Source organism: Anguilla rostrata, chromosome 1 (genome assembly GCF_018555375.3).
Source record: "Anguilla rostrata isolate EN2019 chromosome 1, ASM1855537v3, whole genome shotgun sequence".
In the NCBI taxonomy this organism is placed as follows: domain Eukaryota; kingdom Metazoa; phylum Chordata; class Actinopteri; order Anguilliformes; family Anguillidae; genus Anguilla; species Anguilla rostrata.
Window position 1 is genome coordinate 65,126,624 of NC_057933.1, and position 19,512 is coordinate 65,146,135.

At 40.6% G+C, this 19,512-nt stretch overlaps 1 protein-coding gene across 2 annotated transcripts in view; it reads right to left on the reverse strand.

Moving 5' to 3' along the window:
• Positions 1 to 214: 214 nt before the first annotated feature.
• The window catches only part of thsd7ab (thrombospondin, type I, domain containing 7Ab), a 111,850-nt gene continuing 92,552 nt past the window's right edge, over positions 215 to 19,512 (reverse strand). For both annotated transcript variants that reach the window (XM_064349595.1, XM_064349587.1), the window contains 8 exons: positions 17,846 to 17,991; positions 16,888 to 17,062; positions 12,192 to 12,365; positions 11,031 to 11,126; positions 8,272 to 8,354; positions 6,500 to 6,713; positions 5,661 to 5,748; positions 215 to 3,308 (listed from right to left, as the gene is read on the reverse strand). In XM_064349595.1, coding sequence (XP_064205665.1) covers positions 3,224 to 3,308; positions 5,661 to 5,748; positions 6,500 to 6,713; positions 8,272 to 8,354; positions 11,031 to 11,126; positions 12,192 to 12,365; positions 16,888 to 17,062; positions 17,846 to 17,991 — 1,061 coding nt within the window. In that variant the 3' untranslated portion in view covers positions 215 to 3,223. The remainder of the gene's footprint in view (positions 3,309 to 5,660; positions 5,749 to 6,499; positions 6,714 to 8,271; positions 8,355 to 11,030; positions 11,127 to 12,191; positions 12,366 to 16,887; positions 17,063 to 17,845; positions 17,992 to 19,512) is intronic.

Here is a 19,512-nt window from a genome sequence, read left to right on the forward strand (position 1 = left end):
CCACCCTCCCCCCCCCCACAACCCTGACCAGGAGTATGCTATTTACAAAATGAATGTATGGATGGATAATCATAGGTGACCATTAAACAAGACTTTCAGGAGCAAAGTTGTAAATAGCCTAGTTCTACTGTCAATATTGCATATTCAGTTTGAGATTTTGATAGAATGATTTCAATGTTATTTTTTTTAAAATGTAAAAATAAACAGGGCAGGATCCTTTTCTTCATTTATTATCAGCAATTCATCAGATACATATAAACAACCTGTACAAAAAATGACAGAGCCTTGTTTCTGTACCTCTTTTTTCCACACATAATCTGCATTACCTGAACAAAGATCAGTAACATCACGCACACGCACACACACCTTGAGAGGTTTGTACTAAATGCTTCAGTGCCATACAAAAGAAATATATATCATATGTAATTCAAAAAATAAAAATACAGTTTGCAGTTATTTACAACTCAAAAATAACCAAAAAAAAAAAAAGTTAACATTCCTTACACCAGCTGACCTCAAAACTAACTCTAAAGGCTGGTGAAGATGAGCTCTTTTTAAACAGCAGCTTGAATTTAGGGACAGAAAACAAGGGTGGTGGGGGATTGGGGGTTGGCAGATACATCTGTTAAAGAATACATGTAAAACACTTTAGGTGAATTGTCTGCCCCTAACTTTGATCAGTATGCACAGCAACCTCTGCACACAATCTGCCGTTCCCTTGCATTGATTGCTTTGTCCAATTGGGAAGGACAGCCTAATAGTGCATATCTAAAACAGGATTTGTTCCCCAGACCTGCAGCCACACATTGGCATACTGTGTGCGGTGGGTGTGGGCATTGGAGTGGGAGGGTTTATTCTTTATCAGGGATGGAGGGTGTGAGTGCGTGTGATGTTATGGCATTAGGGGTTAACTGGATGAACAGGACATAACACCTCTTCTCCGCATCATCTCATTAACAACCACTCTTAATGGGTCAGTCTCCACACTTCCTAACCCAAAAGAGAATCTGAGTTAACATGGGCACATTGCATTGTCTGCTATAATTGAATAGTATTTTATAGTAACATTAAAATGAAATATTAAATGAAAAATTTGAATATTCAAAAATGTATCAATTTGTGAATTATAAATACTAGTGTATGGACTAGTGTTTCGGTTCTGGTGGAATTGTACTCCAATCTAGATTGATTTGAGAATCATTTTTTAGAATTATTCTATTAACAAAACTGAGGAGTTTACAGCACACTTCTGAAAAATAACCTCTGACACTTGTTAATTAGGCAAGCTGCTGAACTAAGGCCTATGACAGTGCTCCCAAAAGGGAATGGCCTCAAAAGAATAAGCAGTTGTTGTTTTCTGGCATTGCCACCATTTTCAACATGTCACATACTTTCATAACATAATGTGACATGTGAGCAACAAAGCATAGCGCCTTCTTACATTCACTCTAATATTTAAAGCCAAACTGCTACTATGAAATGAATGGGTGATAGATTAGCGAATCAAAGAATGAGATGCATATTTGTATTGTATGTGTTCTGCGATTACCCATTAGACTGCCCCCGATAATCTGCTAGACAACCAATTACCTTTTGTATATTATTATGAGAATACATTAGTTTATACACAGGAAAGTGGCAACAAATGTATTAAACTGTGGCAGTGTGGTATAGTGGTAAAGGAACTAGGTAGCCTGTCTGAATCCCACATGGAGTAGTATGGATGTACACTTTGAACAAGGTACTTAAGTTTCAGAAAACTTCCCAGCTGTATAAACTCATACTATATCAGCACCACAAGCTACCTTCAATAAGGGCATCAGCTGAACAAATAAATACATTTTTTTTAAAAACAATCATCTCAGGGAGTTTTGAGTTGAAGAGCAATTATGACATTTTTCCAGTAAGGACAATAAGGCAGATTATATATTGGTTGTTGTGTGAAGCCATGTCACTCCACATAGTGCTGTTCGTAGATTGTACTAAGGTTTGTCACATGATTTGGATGTACTTTATCAAAATATTTTTTTTTAAATATGGAAGAACAACGGGCTACTCATTTGTCTGTGTTATTGTCATCAGTGGAGGAAAAAAAACCAAATACTGTATAAAACAAGAAATTGTAAACAGCCTTCAAAATCACAGTATAAGAAACAAGTCAGTCGGGCAGAAAACAAGACACTCATCAGACTTCAACTTTACAGACCACAAAAAGTTACTGGCGTTTAAAAAATGGTGTTGTGACAAGAACTTTTTTCAGATATATACATATTTACACTGAATCCCATCCTGTCACACAATGTAATTTATCACAATTCATTTCCAGTCACTGTCAATAAATATTGATGCGTTCCATGAAAAAGTCTACTTTTTATACATGTCTAGCATGACTGTACATCATCCTGTTTTGAGAGAGGCAGTTTTCTATGGCAATACTAGATATAAGTGCATATCATGCTGCACTAATATAGTGCAAAGATTGTGCCTGAAATGAAAAACAGGGAGGCAGGCAAACGTTTCAGTAAAGATTGACAGCGTTCAAGATTTGTACATTTTTCGTCTTCCAAAGAATGGATACCGCAGGGACAACGAATGGAAGAAAAGAACCGGGTCTTGGAGTGTTCTGTTTTTAATATTCTTCAATTGTTATTTTTTTTAATGCACGTCAAGTCCAGTGGCTGGAGTTTGATTGCCATAAGGCCCTTCTCATCTCCTGGGTGACTTTTGGCAATGTGTACCCCTATCCTAGCCCAGCGAGCATTCAACCCTCTGTGGCCTTTCACTGTGGAGAAACACCAGCAGAGAACGGAGGACCTCCTGAAAAGTAAATAAATATGTTTGTTTGACTCCCTGCAGCAGCCTTCACTTTGAAAGCAGTTCACATTACAGCAAAATAAAGAAGAGGAAAGTAAAGGCAGATTCCCTTTAGTCTAAAAAGTTTGTAAAGGCTCTCGTGCAACAGAATATTAAAGGAATAATGAAAGGAAAAAAAAGAAACAGGCTCCCGGTAAGCATGGGCTTGCTGTACTCCAGCTTGGCTTTTTTGTGAAGCATTTTCCTTATCCCACTTTGCTTTTGAGGTGTTGTGTTCCATTAGAATGAAAGTCGGCCATCTTTTCCCGGTTCCAGATAACACCGCAGCAGGCGATGCTAATAGGATGAAGATAAGATACTCCAGTGACAGGTGAACTGGGTGTCCATGGCCCCAGCCCCTCCCTGTGGTTTACATGTCAGCATCGCCATCATAGGCCAGGGTAAGAGGCTTCAGTCGGTTGTTTTGTCTCCTCTGTGGTTTCTTTGGCTTTTTGCTGAGATGGGGGAAAAAATGGAACATAGAGTAATTGACAAGGTGATTAACAGGCTGTGACTAGCCAAGTGGAGCTCATTAAACATGAATGCCTGCCCTTATCAGAGAAAACCATGGTATTAGCACCTATTGGTCCAACGTGACAATTATGTGTTTGCCTACAGCAGTTTTGCCAGATTTTCAACAAGGCAAAAAGAAAATAAGATGTCACTAGATTTTCTGCTAAAATCACATTCAGTGGGCAGAAGGTAATCCAGTAGGGAATTGGTTTACGCCACACACTTTGATTTACTTTTATTTATCTACTTTTATTTTATCACATGCTGAAATAAAAACATCCAGCTATATTATCTTTAGGATGCTGCAATTATCATAACCAGCTAGCAAATCACTGTGCTCTGTCTGAAACTTATCCATCATTTTGAGCTGTTGTAACTGTCATTGGGGTGCAGAATGTGAAACAGCTTAGACATACTACAAACTGTACACAACTACAAACTGTCACAAATAACCTAAACAGTAAAAAAAGAAAAAGAAAAATAAATAAACACAATACAGTTCCCCCTCAGATCTGAGCAGATATTGCCACTGAAAAAGCCATGCTGTAATTAATTGCTTTGAGTTCCTTGCTCTGAGTATATCAGATTTTAATGCAATACCTCACCGTCTGCCATGTTGTCAGAAATACACCCGTTTCACCGCACACGGGTTTACCCATTAGCCACGCATAACGTCTTTCAGAATCCAGTGACTGACTTGTTAAATTCAGAACTCACACACAGAGGATTGTATTAGACTATATCCATGATTGGACAGGCCCATTATTGCAGGGCTCCACTGAAGCTGGACAGCGGAGCACATGTCAGCCTTGAAACAAGCGATGCTCCAGCAATAGAGATAAGCGAGGCTGGGAGGAGGAGGACGAAGCCGGGCCTGTCACTGCTCGCGCCTCCATGATTTAGAAGACTGTTCAGAAGTTAAAGTGCTATCTGCTTCTCAGTGGAGCTTTTCCCTTCACTTTGATCCTTTCGGCTGATACGATGGAGCGAGCGCATTAGATGGATGGCTTTGGTTTGCCTTTGGAAGAGTCCCTGTGCACGCAACCCATGGCTTCAGACAGGTGATGATTATTATCATTCAAGAAGGGAAAGTGTGAAACATCATCACCTACTGCACAGGCCTGTTTTCTGACTGTGTTTGTGCTTACCGGTCCTGACCTATGGAGGGCTGGGTACTTATTGGAATGTGATAAAATTGCAGAAAACAGGAACGTGGACTTATTCACAGAGTATTCACCGCTATCAGAGTTGAAGGAACAGGCATAGTCTTATCCTCAGGGAAACCGTGAGGCCTATAGTCAAGGTAGGCTGCTGAATTATAGTTTAGACAAAACTCAACACTAGATCCAACTTCAGTTATAATTCACATATGAATACAACCTGTACTAGTTAACAACCAATGTAAATAGAAATAAAAGTTAAAAGTCCATTTTATATCACAATAGATTTGTGTTTGAACTCAAAATAATTATGCAATGAAGCAATTTTATACTGTATGTAATATACAACAAAACAGAAGAAAGCATAATTCATATGGCTGTGGAAATATGGGATATTGGGTTGTCTTACAGGTGAATGATCAATCTTGGCCATCGGAGGGCAGTGTGCACCAACACAGAATGATTCTGCTCTGGGCAAAGTTGTATATGCTGTGGATTTCTTGTTGTCTGAATAAAACTAATCATTTACCAGGTATTTTAATGACCAATGAAAGATACCAGAATGGCTTGCTTGAATTGGTGATGCCGTGTGAATATGCCTGTGAGTAAACACCATTGTACCAAGCCACATCCCAAAAAAAATATATATATATATAACTCTATGAAGGTGCCCTGCTGCCTATGACATGCTAGTTGTCCAACAAGGTCACATGACTGCAAATGGAGAGGGAGGATGGGCCAGCCGCTAAGGGTGAAGCATCCTGTGTACCTGAGCCAGTGGCTCCTCAGTAAAGCAGGACAGCGGACACTGGGGGTGGGAGTCATGAGCTCAACAGGCACAGACACGCCTCTAAGTGATGGGCTGTTGGGCTGCTGACACTTGGGGCACGTAAAAGTCAACTCATGCGTGTTTTGTCCCATCACGACCACCGTTCCATTAGAGAGGTCAGGGGTCAGAGAAAAGACATATAGCACAGTAGCTGCTGTTAGCAGCAAATGAAATACAGAAATAAAAAATAATAAAATAAAATAATAAGAATTATGAGGGGCAAGAAATAAATTAATTTATTGTATAAAACACAATAGTTATGGATATAATGTGGTCATGAAGGTAACATCTTAAAATGTACTCACCAAGCAAGGTAGATCATGGAGACTATGAAAATGATGAGCACAAAAGCCCCTGCAGCCACCCCGTACACCCATGTCTTCAGTTTACCATCTGTGAAGACAGAGCGAGAGTTAGCATTTCCTGCTGGTTTGTCAGCCAACTTCCTGTGGTCTTTCAACAGGCTGTCAAATTTGCAGATACAGATAGAACATTATTTTTTAAAATGTTAATAGCAACATCTTCTACTTGTCTTTACATACTTTTATATAAATCATTGCGAAATATAATGTTTCCAAATAACAGTAGACAGAATCATTAATAACCAATAAAATTTGCTAAAGCAAATTTATTGTCCTTACATTTATTCAAGAAAGTGGCTACACAAAAATCACCTGACAGAAACCCTTACATATAGAATTTAAGTTATATTATATTTGGTTTTTTGTTGTAGTTGTTGCATGGAGCATAACTATAATGTGATTTAAAATGTGGTAAAGTATGCAAGGCCCTCTGATTCTCTGTTATTCCCCACTTTATACAGCAGAGGGTGATATAAAACAAGCTATGCAGTGAGGATGAAGAAACCTCTCTGTAATGAATAATAAATGTTGTTCACAGGCATCCGTTTGGAGCAGGCCATCTTCATGGCCACTCATGCATAGTATACATTTTACAGATGCACCAGCCTCACTATCCATACCTACAGCCATAACAGGTAAGTAACGGGGAAGGGTCTTATCTAGACATGCTTGTAAGCCAGTGGGCTGTGCAAAAACCCTTAATCTAACAACGTGCAAACACACATCATAAACAGTATACTGCAGATATGTTTCTAAAGAAAGCTCAGGTACAGACAGCCTACCCGGTCCAAAAGGCTGCAGAAACCAGGTCCGCCCCGACCGGCCGGGCTGACTCGTGGTTGGCTGAGTCGGGTTAACGGCTCGGCTCGTCTTGACGTCAGCCTTTTTGTCGCCAGCGGTGGGGATCTCCAGCACGGGTATCAGCGTGCACTGGTCCAGCACCCCATCTGATGTCATCACCTCCGTGAAGCCCTCCTCACACGCACACACGCCGGCCTTAGGGGGCAGAATCACACAGATCAACACGCGTGCGCTGCTGTTCCGCTCCTTTCTGCTCCCGGCTGGAACTCAGGTGCTAATTACTTAATTGGATTAAAATGATTGGATGGGAGCTTGGACCTATCCCGGATCTCAATCAGACATTGGCTGGATGACGTCTCTATAGACCTCAGGACAACGAATGCCCAGAAGCAGGTGTGAACATCACAGTCTTACTGTATGGCAGATGGATACAATGGCTTAGGTGCTGAAGAGCTAAACGTTATTTTTTTCTGTGGTACAAATTATATCTGAAAACAATAGAATTTCTTTGCATATTATACTTAAAAGACTTCCACACCACCACCAGTTTATTTTTGCTACAGCTGAACCACAATGATGGTTTCCATTATTAGCAGAATTCATCTCATGGGGAAATTAATGCATCCCTTGGATACAATCCTACATAGCAACATCAAGCATTAGCACGGTTACACCAACGCAGTCACAGCTCAGAACAATGCACACAATACACTGGAAGCAGGTGTTTCATTGGCAAGTGGCATTTAGAAGAGAATATAACTGTCAGAAATAAAACAGCAGGTATTTTTAAAAGGATGACAACTTGCTAGGTGTTTGAATTGAGCAAGATTAGCTGCTAGCAGAACAACAAGTTTAAATGTGTGATGTATTTATTGTTGTTTATTTTATTTTTTAAGGGGGATGTATGTGAATAACTGACTATCATTTTATTTACATGTACATGGCATCACTTAAAATGAATGCCAAAGAGGGTATAACTTTCACATGTGCCTGGGGATTTGTCGTTACACATCTCTCTCTCTCTCTCTCTCTCTTTCTCACCCTCTCTCTCTCTCTCACCCTCTTTCTCTTTCTCTCTCTTTCACACACGCACACACATGCACACACACACAACTGTGCGGCAGGGTCAGAAACAGCACAGCTGGCAGATGGCAGAGGGAGAGTCTGATCTCCTCCGAGTTGAATTGAGGAAGACATGTAGCACTATTTCAGCAGTTTTACCCCCTGGCTTTCGTGTGGGTCTCGAGTCTGGGCCCGAGCAGGACGGTTGGTGCCGATGCATCTTGACAGAAGTGCATGCGTTTGAATGTGAAGAGACTGGAGTGGGGTACATTCTGACCAGGTGCTCTCAGGTTAAGGCTCTTACAGGGCTCACTGTTTGTATTGCCTTTGAACAGGATTATAATAAAGTCCTGAAATTGGAATCCCTAAAGGCCTTAAAAAACCTAAAAAGCCATTTGGACTTATATTGTTTCTTTTTCCCTAGCATATTTATGTCTCCTTCTTTCTCTTTATATTTTCCACTCTTATATGTCCCTGTCCACTGAGTTTATTACCTATTTTACATCCTTCCTGCTCTTCCAGTGTCAGCCTCTGTGCCTGTGGGTGGGTAGATCTCTTATGAGAGGAACCTTTTTGCCAGTTCATGCGTTTCAATTTCGAATAAGCCCTGACACAGGGAGCCATTAAAAATCATTCCCACAGAACAACACGCAGCATCTGCAACACTCTCACACATCACACTGCGTCTGACCTCAGAGCAGTAGGACTGTGGTTTCTCGCACGGTGGGTCACATGACCTGTCTGACATCGGCTGGTTGGTGAGAGGGCAGCCACCTGTGAAACAGGAGGTTTGCAGTGAGTCACCCCTTAGTGCTTTATTAGTGCTGTCTGACACAGTTGGACACAGAGGCAGGTATGTGCAGAGGCAAATCGGTATGCTAAATTGTCCACACACATCTTGTTGCAAATTTATACAACAAAACCAAGGAACAAGGAACAGTGTTTATGTCTAAACAACTGGTGACTGTACTGAAGTAATGGAACTCATGCTGCCATTAAATAAAATACAATGAGATTCATTATTTTGTGCCAGGAAATTAAAAAAAAATGTACTTAATATTAAGTACTTATTTTTAATCATACGGTGTAGTAATAAGGTGTAAAACTCAGCAAGACATTGCTTAAATAATTTCAGAGAAAGTAAAAAAAAAAAAAAATGCAAACGACAGTATCTTAGCAACAGAAACAGTACTGAAATGACAAAAAATAGCTTGAAAGAACCATCCAATTACTTCTTAACTACTGATTGAAATATGGACTGAAGAAGAAATGAAAGATTTCATGGACAATCTATCTGTTAAAAAAATCAATACACATCAGTTGAGACAGATAGAAATACAGACTAAATTATGCGGTGACTTTCATTTCACTACACTGCTGTATTATTATAGAAACTGTTACATACAGTTCAGTTTTCATGAATAAAATTTCACAGAGCCCTCAACACCAGCTATCATTGCAGAAATACATGTAAAAAAATGACTGGAAGAAATTCCTTTTAAATTGGAAATCTAATTTAGATCCCAAAGGGAGTTGTAACTCAGTTCAAAAAGGCAAAGTTTATCACACAAGTTACATTACATTACAGGCATTTAGCAGACGCTCTTATCCAGAGCGACTTACACAACTTTTACATAGCATTTTACATTGTATCTATTTATACAGCTGGATATATACTGAAGCAATTTCGGTACCTTTGCTCAAGGGTACAACGGCAGTGTCCTACCCGGGAATCGAACTGGCGACCTTTCGGTTACAAGCCCACTTCCTTACCCACTGTGCTACACACGTTCAAGTTCTGCCGACTAAACGTATGGTGGGAACATGGGGAAATGCTTAGACTGCTAGACTAGGATACTACAGGTAGAAAATCCAGGTAGGCCGCAACATATGTAATCTGAATTGCCTGATAAAATATTGTAATGTAATAAATTAGTAAACCTACTGCCTGGCACCTTGAATAAGAAGGTCTGCTCATGCATAATATACAGAATATACAGACTGAACAGCATGGAAGCATGGAAAAAAGTTGCATACAAAAAAAAACATAGTGGGTAAAAAAAGCAGAAGACCGACATGCAGCAACACACAACACACCACAAGGATGGCATGCAGCTGACAGTCCACAATCATTACCTGAGGTAAAGTAACTTGGGTGACAATGTCATTTGTTATTTGTTATTTGTTAACAACTACATTAGTCAGAGATCACTTGCAATATTGCATAGTTGCGCATATCATGTTGCTTGGGCTTTTCATATGACTGTTTTGGAAAGTCCACAAAAGGACTGCAGCAAATTATTGCACACATGGAGCATGTGGCTTGGGGGTCAAATGTTTGTTTATTTTCTAGTGTCAACAGTTAATTACATTTGAGAAAGACTGCTGTATCTCATCAAGAATAAACACTGAAAAAGCCTATTTTAATAAGGACTCTGTGTAAGCTCAATATGTTGTGGGGTTTCATAATGTTTGCATGGTACCAAAATGTTTGCATAAATACTAAATAATTAAATATATTTGAAAGTCGTGGTGCCAACAATTCACAAGTACAAAAAAAGGGCAAATCAATAAACTCGTTCGAAACTGCATTTATTACAGAGCTCATTTTCTATATCACATTTTTGTTACATTATGCTAAAGCCATTACTTATCAGAAGGCATATTTCATATAAGCTAAGCAATCTTAATGTCACTTGACTAGCCTGGGCTCCAAGCCAGCCTGCTATCACTTCTGGGGCTGACCAACATACTGCAGTTCAGAACAGCTCAGAAGCTGTGAAATTGCATCTAGCTTGCCTCAGGTATATCTGATATCTAGTTAAAGTGATAGCTCACAATCTGCAGTTTTTTTTCTAACTTTACTTCAGTTTTAGTGTATGTTTTAATTGGTCCAGTGTTTTGTATGTGATGAAGGATAATTTAGGTATTCACACATTTCTCACAATCTGCTAGATTTACACTACCCGTCACGGTACATTTGTAGATTTGTGGTTTACGGCCAAAAAAAAAAAAAAAACACACACACACACACACACACACTTCATTTAGCAGATCATAAGGTGAATAAAATAAAACGTACCATAAATTTCCTGAGAAAATTATAGGTGTTCTCATGTCTTGAAAGTACTCACAGAAATATGAGGCACTAGTAGCAAGTGAAGTAACCAGCCAATAGGTCAAAAACTTGCTTGCTACTTTGACAGTTAAAGAAAAGCCTCGAAACTGTAACCCACGTTTCATTATAATTTCTTACTAATGTAAATGTAGTGTCAAGTGCCGACAAAGTCACAGGCACAAACTCAGGAAAAAGTACACATCCACATGATAATGATCATGAACAACATAAGATGTGTTACACAGCACTGCCAGTAAATATATGAAGCCTAATTATTTGAATAAACTGCAGGGAAAAAACATGTATGAACTTAAAGTAATGAAAAATGTCACCTGTGACGTTTAATCCATCGGAGCGCTGGCACCACACCAGGCGAGAGGACCCTCTCCACGCACTGTTCATCCACTCGTACTCGAAACACTCCCCATCTATGCGGGGCAGAGAGCACAGCTTGCCTAAGTGATGCACACCAGCTGTGTCTGCAGTCAACATGGCTGCACATACGCTTCCCACTGTGTTGTCACAATCTATTACATAAATGCCACTTTGCAAGATTCTTCCTAGAGCATCTATATTCCAGTCGGTTTGCACAGTCAGTAAATGACTTGATTTTATTCAGTTTATTGATTCATTTTTCCTCTGGTTGTTCCAAAATTAGAGCTACGGATCAATATATTAAGTTCCGTTACCTTGAAGCAACAGGCTTAATGTTACCATAAGGCAAAATCCCAGAAGAGATTTTATTCCTTTTATTATTATCTGGCCCACTCCCAGAAATGTATCTGTGCTTCCGAAAAAGACGTCCACCAGCTCTTTTACCTGCAGCTAAAGGGCTCGCTCCTGTAGCGATGGTGCGCTGAGAAAGTGACGTGTAGCCATGTTGAAAGTGCAGTGCAGCCATGACTCAATTTGATGTTCACATGGTGCCTGAATACAGCCCCCTTCAGGACTGCGTGATACTGAGAAACCAGGTCACCCTGGAAACCGCATTAGCATCAAGTATTTGCCAGAGAAACTGACTTCTGGCCAGCAGCTATTTGGTTTGAATCCAAAGTGGGACACTGTGGTTATACTCTTAAAAGGCACCCAGGGTACTTCTGAGAAAGTGAATCTCAGAAAAAAAGTATCTGTTTGATATCAAGCACTGATATATCTGCTTTAAAAGGTCAACTGTTTTGTGCTTGGTACTGAACAATGGATTTCCTGTATGTTTTCTGTATTTGCTATCGGATATTTACTGAAACAATTCAGCCTAATTAGTTTGTTCAAGGATGCAATCGCAGTGCCCCACTTAGAAATTGAACCTGCATCTCTGTGCTTTCAAGCTCAGCTCCTTGACAACACAAACTCACTGTAGCTGTAACTGTAACCATTTATCCTGAGAGTCCCTGGACGTGAGGGCGTTTACCATTGCTTTGAATGAGCTACACTGCTGTTTGAATGTATAACATGCAGGATAGCATGCTTCACTCGCAGGAGACGGTGGGGCTTACCAGTGCAGGGCCGAGACTCCCACTCCTGCTCTGGACACTGCTGCAGGTTCTCTGGCTCCTGAACAACGACGGCCCGGGACCGGACCTGGACAGAACCGAGTCCCAGATCTACCCCTTTCACACAGCTGGTCTGGCACGGGCTCCACGCTGTCCAGTCATTCAGGTAGCAGTCACCTGTGAAACAGCATTTCTGGATCAATACTACTAACCACCAGGAAGTGTGTTGTTCATCCTTTATATAAGTAGACACAATAATCCTTTAAGCAAAACAATAAATAATAATAGCATAAATGAAAAAGTACTGCTATTTCTTATCACATACACAAGGATTAAATAATTAAATTAAATACATTGTGGTTGCAATTACTGAAGTGTACACTTAAACTCAGACATAATCTTCAATCAACTTTCTCTCATATTTGAAAATAAGCATTACTTTAAGGTTCTTCAGATGGAATACAAAGCCACAGAACCTGATGTGTCCTGTTAGCCTCAAATTTCAATGACACAAGGATATTAGAATATTAACCGGATTTATGCATGTGAAACAGTTTAAAACTGAATGCCAACTCTTCACCATTCCAGGCCCTCAGGCCTAGGATGGGCAATCCCTGAACAACTTCCTGCATGTAACCCAGTCTTACCACATAATTAGGTTACCAGCATAAGTTGCAATCATATAAAACTGGACAACCAGAAGAGTACATAGATGCCATTAGGGCAGAGCACGCCACAAAACCACAAAGTAAATTATGTACTAAAGCCACTCAGAAGCCCTGTTGTGATAGTCCAGATGATGCTAATGAAATAGTTTTGAGATGGGTGTTCTTCATCTATTATTAAGCAGCTAATGTGTTTTCTTAGTGCACATATTGAAAAAGCTTATGGGAGCTTTTTATATCTCACAAGCTCGGTTTACTGGTCTAGCTTTGGTTCGCATTATCCTGTGTGCCCCAGAGACGTAGATAAATGTTTCATTATTCTGGGGCTTGTGTATGGAGTGGGCAAAAATGTATAAACGACTGTTTAGTATGCTAGACTCGTGGTCAGAAATTTGTGTGTTTGAATCTAGAGTAAATAGTTTATATACAGTTAAAGCCAATTCAATGAATGGGCATATTAGCCTATGTCAGTCCCCTCAGATAAGGGCGTTTGTACTAAAATGCCACTGAGAATAAATAGTTCTCATTATAATTACTGGAAGCATCTTGTTATACTGAGTACAGATTTGTTTGGAATGAAAAGAAAAGGCTTCACATGGAATTTGATAATGAGGTGCAGTTACAAGGCATATTACAAGACACAAAGGAGTATGTTACCAAATGGGCAGGTGATATTGGTGACCAAGAGTAAGGGCAGAATGTTCTCACACTGCAAATGAAATTGTTAAAAGTATTTATCCTTTTTATTCAGCTTGAATGTGTTTTATTATGTGTTATTCCACTGACCATGGAACAACGTTCCAAATATCATGTTCTACTCTTTGATGGAACTGAACCATAACAGGTCCAAAACTATGGTCTTATTGATGCAGATATTCCAATGTTTTCGGAGCACATGCCAAATGATCAGAGATCGCAGCAGTCATGTTCCTGGCCCAACACCGGTCACAGCTGTATAAGGCAAGGTCTGAATTTGGCTGGCTGGACCGCCTGTGACAGTGGCAGCTTGGAGATGGCAGACATGTGAAATAGGACATGATTCTGATATAGACAAGGAAGAGGGGTGGGAGCTGGTGATGATGGCCGAGGAAGGGGGGGGGGGGGGGGGGGTGCTATGGAGGGGAGGATGTGGGCGCAGCTGTATTGCCTCTGACAGGGGGCAGGTGGCAAGATGAGAAAATGATGTCAGAACTCCTAGTGGAACACTCCTTAAAATAGTGGCAAGACAAAGAGGCTTTGTTTCAGTATGGATTCATATGACTAAAGGGAAGGAACACTGAGTGAGCAGTGTTGAGTCTGAAAGGCTCATTTTTATCTGTCATTTTATAAACAAGATTCTGAGAGAAGGAACTAAGGAGGAATAGTCACACACTGAATTTACATTGCCTTTCACAATGACAAAACACATACAGACCGAGTATAAGTAAAGATGATCAAAATCTAGGATAACTCATTTTAAAATAGCATTTTACACATTTTTAAATAGCTAATAATTTTCACACCCAAAAAATGTTTCCACTTTGGAAATGTGCTTCCACGCTTAAAATAATGACATCTTTGCGTGTATCAAATCAAACTGAGCAGCCATGGGAATTCTCAATGTCACAGAGAATGTTAAAGACTTAAGCCGATATGTTGCAAAAAGACGAAATGAACACTGCAACGATATAATTCCTCAGCTGCAGGTACATCTTATTTAAACATTATAAAATAAATAAATGAATGTCATAACAATATAAAGTACACGAAGTACACATTTTCAGACATTTTAAGTACATAACCCCATTCTCCTAACAGTTAATTGGACAAATGTAACATACATGTGGTACTGTTTGTTCAGAGATAGAGAGTTAACGCGGGCATTATGAGGAAACAGAGGCTATTTTATCATAGTCCAGTGTAGCTTTGAATTTATACGTGGCTTTTCTAGTCATCTTTTTTAATAGCTTTTTTGTAAATAATTCAACAATGATGCTTTGTTGTTTTTTATCATTTTTATCAGTTTCTATTGTGTACCACCATTATTTTTTGTTAACAACTGTAATGTATTTTTCAAGAACAAACCATTATGAAAAAGGATAGCATTACAATGAATATGCAACAAAAAAAAAGGGGGGGGGGGGGGGGGTAATGGTTTAAACATGCTAGGGTAATGGAGAAAAAAAGAGTTACATCATGAATTAAAGATACTTACATGTAGCATATAATAATAATAATAATAATAATAATAATAAAATTGTTTTACGATAATCTGACAGTACATGAATGTTAATTTTACAAAACATGTTTCATACAAGCGATAGCCATTGTCCAATCGCTTCCCGTATTAGAACTGGCTTCATGAAGCAAAGCAGTGGACCTTTCCAAGATAAGAATGTCTAGATAGCTATGTAACCATACAGATTTCATTGGGATATTAGGATCAAACCAACTTTTTATAATAGTCTTCTTGGAGGCTATTAGGCCTGCCAAAATGAGCTGGCACTGTTTCCTAGTTAAGGAAAGATCGAAGGTATCTGCAAGAACTCGTAAGGCTGGACACATGGGTATCTCTAGGCCAGCAGCCATCCCACCACGCACTCTGCTCCTGCCGACTGGCTGAAGCTAAGCAAGTGTGGGCTTGGTTAGTACTTGGATGGGAGACCGCCAGGGAATACTGTGTTGCTGCTGGAAGTGGTGTTGGTGGGCCAGCAGGGGGCAATCTTCCCTCTGGTCAAATAAACCCCAATGCCCCAGTGCAGTGACGGGGACAATGTGCTGTAGGAGATGCCGTCTTTCAGATGAGACGTTAAACCGAGGTCCTGACTCACTGTGGTCATTAAAGATCCCATGACACTTATTGCAAAGAGTAGGGGGTTCCCCGGTGTCCTGGATCCCAGATCTGGCTCTAGCAAAAACTTGCCACCTAATCATCCCCTGATTTAATTGGCTAATAAAATGTTCTCTCCCTCCAGTGGAGCTGCTCAGTGGCCAACAATAGAGGATTGTGGTTGTACTGGGCAGCTCCCAGGTGTGAATGAGTATGAGTGTGAAGCAGGGTGTTGCTGCAAAAGAGCATCAGTGCTCAGCAAACCTACCCTGGTTAAATAAATAAAAAATCTAAAAAATCTCCCTATTGAAAGGTTTTGCCAGCACTTCAACCACATATTTCCAGAATGCCACTATATGAGGGCTGTACTGCCATTCTAGTGTCCATTACTTCCAGTGAATGACTCTCTAATGGGTATGTATTCCTGTATCTTTACTGACACTGCACAGCACTGTGCGAACAATGAAATGTCATCACTAAGAATACCAATCCATTGTTTCGCATGTTATTCACCCTGTACAGATTTTTTCCGTGTGCAGGAATGTGGTTGAAGCACCAATCAAACACCGCTATGAATGTTGCACATCTGTTCAGCCTTTCCTCCGCAGTCTGTTACTTCAGTTGCTAATCATCCATATGGAATGAGTGTAACGGTCAAGATGACTCACTGCAGATGACAGGGAAATGAAAGTATCAGATAGCCCGTTTGTGTCTGTGCAGTACAGTCTAAATTAATTTGATGTCATAAGACAACAAACAAAATTAAGAATAATGTAGAACTAGGACAGCGCTAACTGACCCTCTACAGTACAAATAGCACTGCACACTCAGCAATTGGGATGGCAGGTATGCCATCCCGCCAAGTTACGCCTTGGCGGGGGCATGCCCCATATTCTCTACACAGAGTGACACTGCAAAATGTGATAAACGCAGCATATTGAGCAGTGCATATATCAGCATTGCATATGTACTGTGACACTGCACACTGTGATCAGCAGTATTCACTGTGACCAAACCTGCACACTTTGATTAACAGCGCCCACTCTGATCAGTCCAACACGCTGATCAGCACTGCACACTGTGGGTAGTATTTTACACCACAAGTAGCATCACGCACTGTAATCAGCACTAAGCCCTTTCATAAACACTGCACGCCTGCTATCATAGCATGAACTCATTCCTGTACCTGATCCCCACTAAAATGAGAATGGCTGGTGTACAGTACCTGGGCAGGGCAGAGTACAGGCTTCCTCCAGGTTGACCTGTTTGTCTCCATCCACGGATGGCTCCAGATCCCCACAGAGCTCCTCGTCCACCATGCTTCCCTCACTGTCCCTGGAGCCATCCGCCACAAAGCACGAAATGTTCCGGAAACGAAGGCCCTCACCACACCTGGCGCCCTGGAAGAACACACCCACAGACAAGAGTTATACAGACATTTTTGGGGCCCTGGTTACTGTCTACTTGACACCAAAATATCTTCAAATTCCATCTCTGAGAGGTATTTTGCTCAGGTTCTTGCCAGGTCCATTTAACTGCAAATTTATCAAATCTCTTGTACTTACATTAACTTATAATAACTCATGACATTTTTGTTACTTCCACTCCCACATATTTAATGGCCTTGTTTGTAATGGCTGAACTGATAGATGGGATCTCTGTTAGTATGGTGTTCCCGATTGACTTTTTAAACTTTTTACCAGAAAGTGTGTCTAACTGGCTCACCATTACCATATCCAGCTGCAAAATTGATTTCCAGGAACTAAATACAATCCAAATTCCAACTAAGAGCAGCCATAATATGCAGTTCTGCAGTTGCAGTCTGCTCAGTGGTATGGTGGCTGGTTACATTTGTTCTGTCATACACAACTGTCAGTTTATTTCTTTTCTAGGGGCATGAACACAAACAAAAAGCACAAAGAAAGCCAGTGCTCCATTTCTAATCAAATTCCACACCATAAACAAGCCTGCCTCTTGGCATTCTTCTTTTCATCAAGAGCAAAAATAACGGACTGCTTTTTTCCCCCATGCCTTTAATTAAACCCCCCAATGCGCCCCCCGTGTCAAACAGATTACAGCAGCTTGAGAGAGCACGCGAGAGAGCGAGAAATAAACAGAGGAGAGAGAGATGGAGAGGAAAAGAGAGGGAGTGTCAGATGTGTTTTCCTCAGACACAGACGCACCTCCACCATGCAATCTGACCACCGGCTGTACTGCCATCTGTAGCAGGGCCGGACGGGACAGGGCTTCCGCTGCTCCATCTGCACGGGGCAGGGCCTCCCATCCCCCTGGGAGGCCTGGATCACCGCCCTCTTTCGCCCCATCGTCCCTAGAGTGGAGAGGAGAAGGGAAACACCTCAGCGACCACAGCAATTATGAACAAATTTTTTTTTTTAAAACACACTAATTCACTTACTCTCATTCTCAGATACTCCTGCTTACTGACAATAACTGATAATAAGGATTCTGGGAGTGTTTTGGTTATTATTACTGGTAGGCAAATAGACACCAAATATTCTTTTAAGGGAGCTGGGCTGTAATTTGTGATAAACGTGTTGAATATATTATTTATTTACAGGGTATTACGTACAAATGTTTCACAGTTTGGAATGCCCAATCATGGCCACGCTGCAATGCTCATCACAGCCCACACAGGCTGTTGCCATTTTGGGAAAGTGCACGTCCACCTGTGCTCTCCGCTGAAGCATGCGATGTCAGCCGCCGCTTCTTATAAAACCGCAGTCCAGGCTTCCAGAGGAAGACACATGCAGCTCAACAGATGAAGGTGTGGATGCCCGATAAACCAGCAGGGGTTGCCATACATTCCAGCCAACCAAAACCCTCCCATCCCTGAGCAGGGTCAGAACCAATTGTGTGTTGACCTGTGAAGCTGCATGAACCAACCAGACATAATGAGTCTAAATGCCCATTTCACCCCCGATATGAGCCCAGTATTGTATTGTAAAGCCAACCAAATACAATTTCAATGTTGACCTGTACTCAGGCTAAGAGTGATGGGCTTTTCAGATGATTTATTTAATGGGAAATAAGTACAGGTCTGAAATGTATATTAATGCCATATGAACAGTAAGCAAATAAGTAGGTTCTATGAAAACATTTTAATACAATACATACTCTCGGACACTAACCACCCACTATTAGTACATAAATATGACCCATAGCAATTAATCATAACAAGTTGTGAGAGTAGTTATACAACAATGATTAGTTTGAATGTAACGACAGGTGTGTGGGTTTTTAAAAAATAACAAAGGGTGCTGATGAGGTGTTCAAAGAGCATGAGAGCATATTTGGGAGGTTTTAATGTACTGCTCTGTTACAGCAGAATAATTCATTAAACACATCCTAGCTGATCCCACAAGATAACAGAAAACCGGAGTTGTTCTGCTCAGACAGGACTCCAGGGAAAAATTATGAATTTGTGAGCCTGAAAGGGCAATGCAGATGGCTGAATGGCATATGCGCACTGCATGCTACCTACAGAGAAAGACCTCCTTTCAGGAATTCTCAAGTTAAGATTTAGTTTGTTCTCTACCAAAAATCCCCTCAAAGGTTTGCTTTAAGAAACACCACTGTGCTTCATTCTTTCCTTTCCAGTATGTAACTTAATCAGAGGAGCAAATTTAGATGATAATTCCACTGCCTGAAACCATTGCGAATATTACCATAGGTCTGTTGTTTGAAATTCAATTGAGGCAGGCTGGGAAAGAGTTTAATAAGATGAGCAGGAAGGATTTTTTTTTTGCAGAGATGGTCCCAGCAAATAAAATGGACATGGACAAATAAAATTCTGTCCATGAAAAACGAGACAGGGAAATCACATATCTAA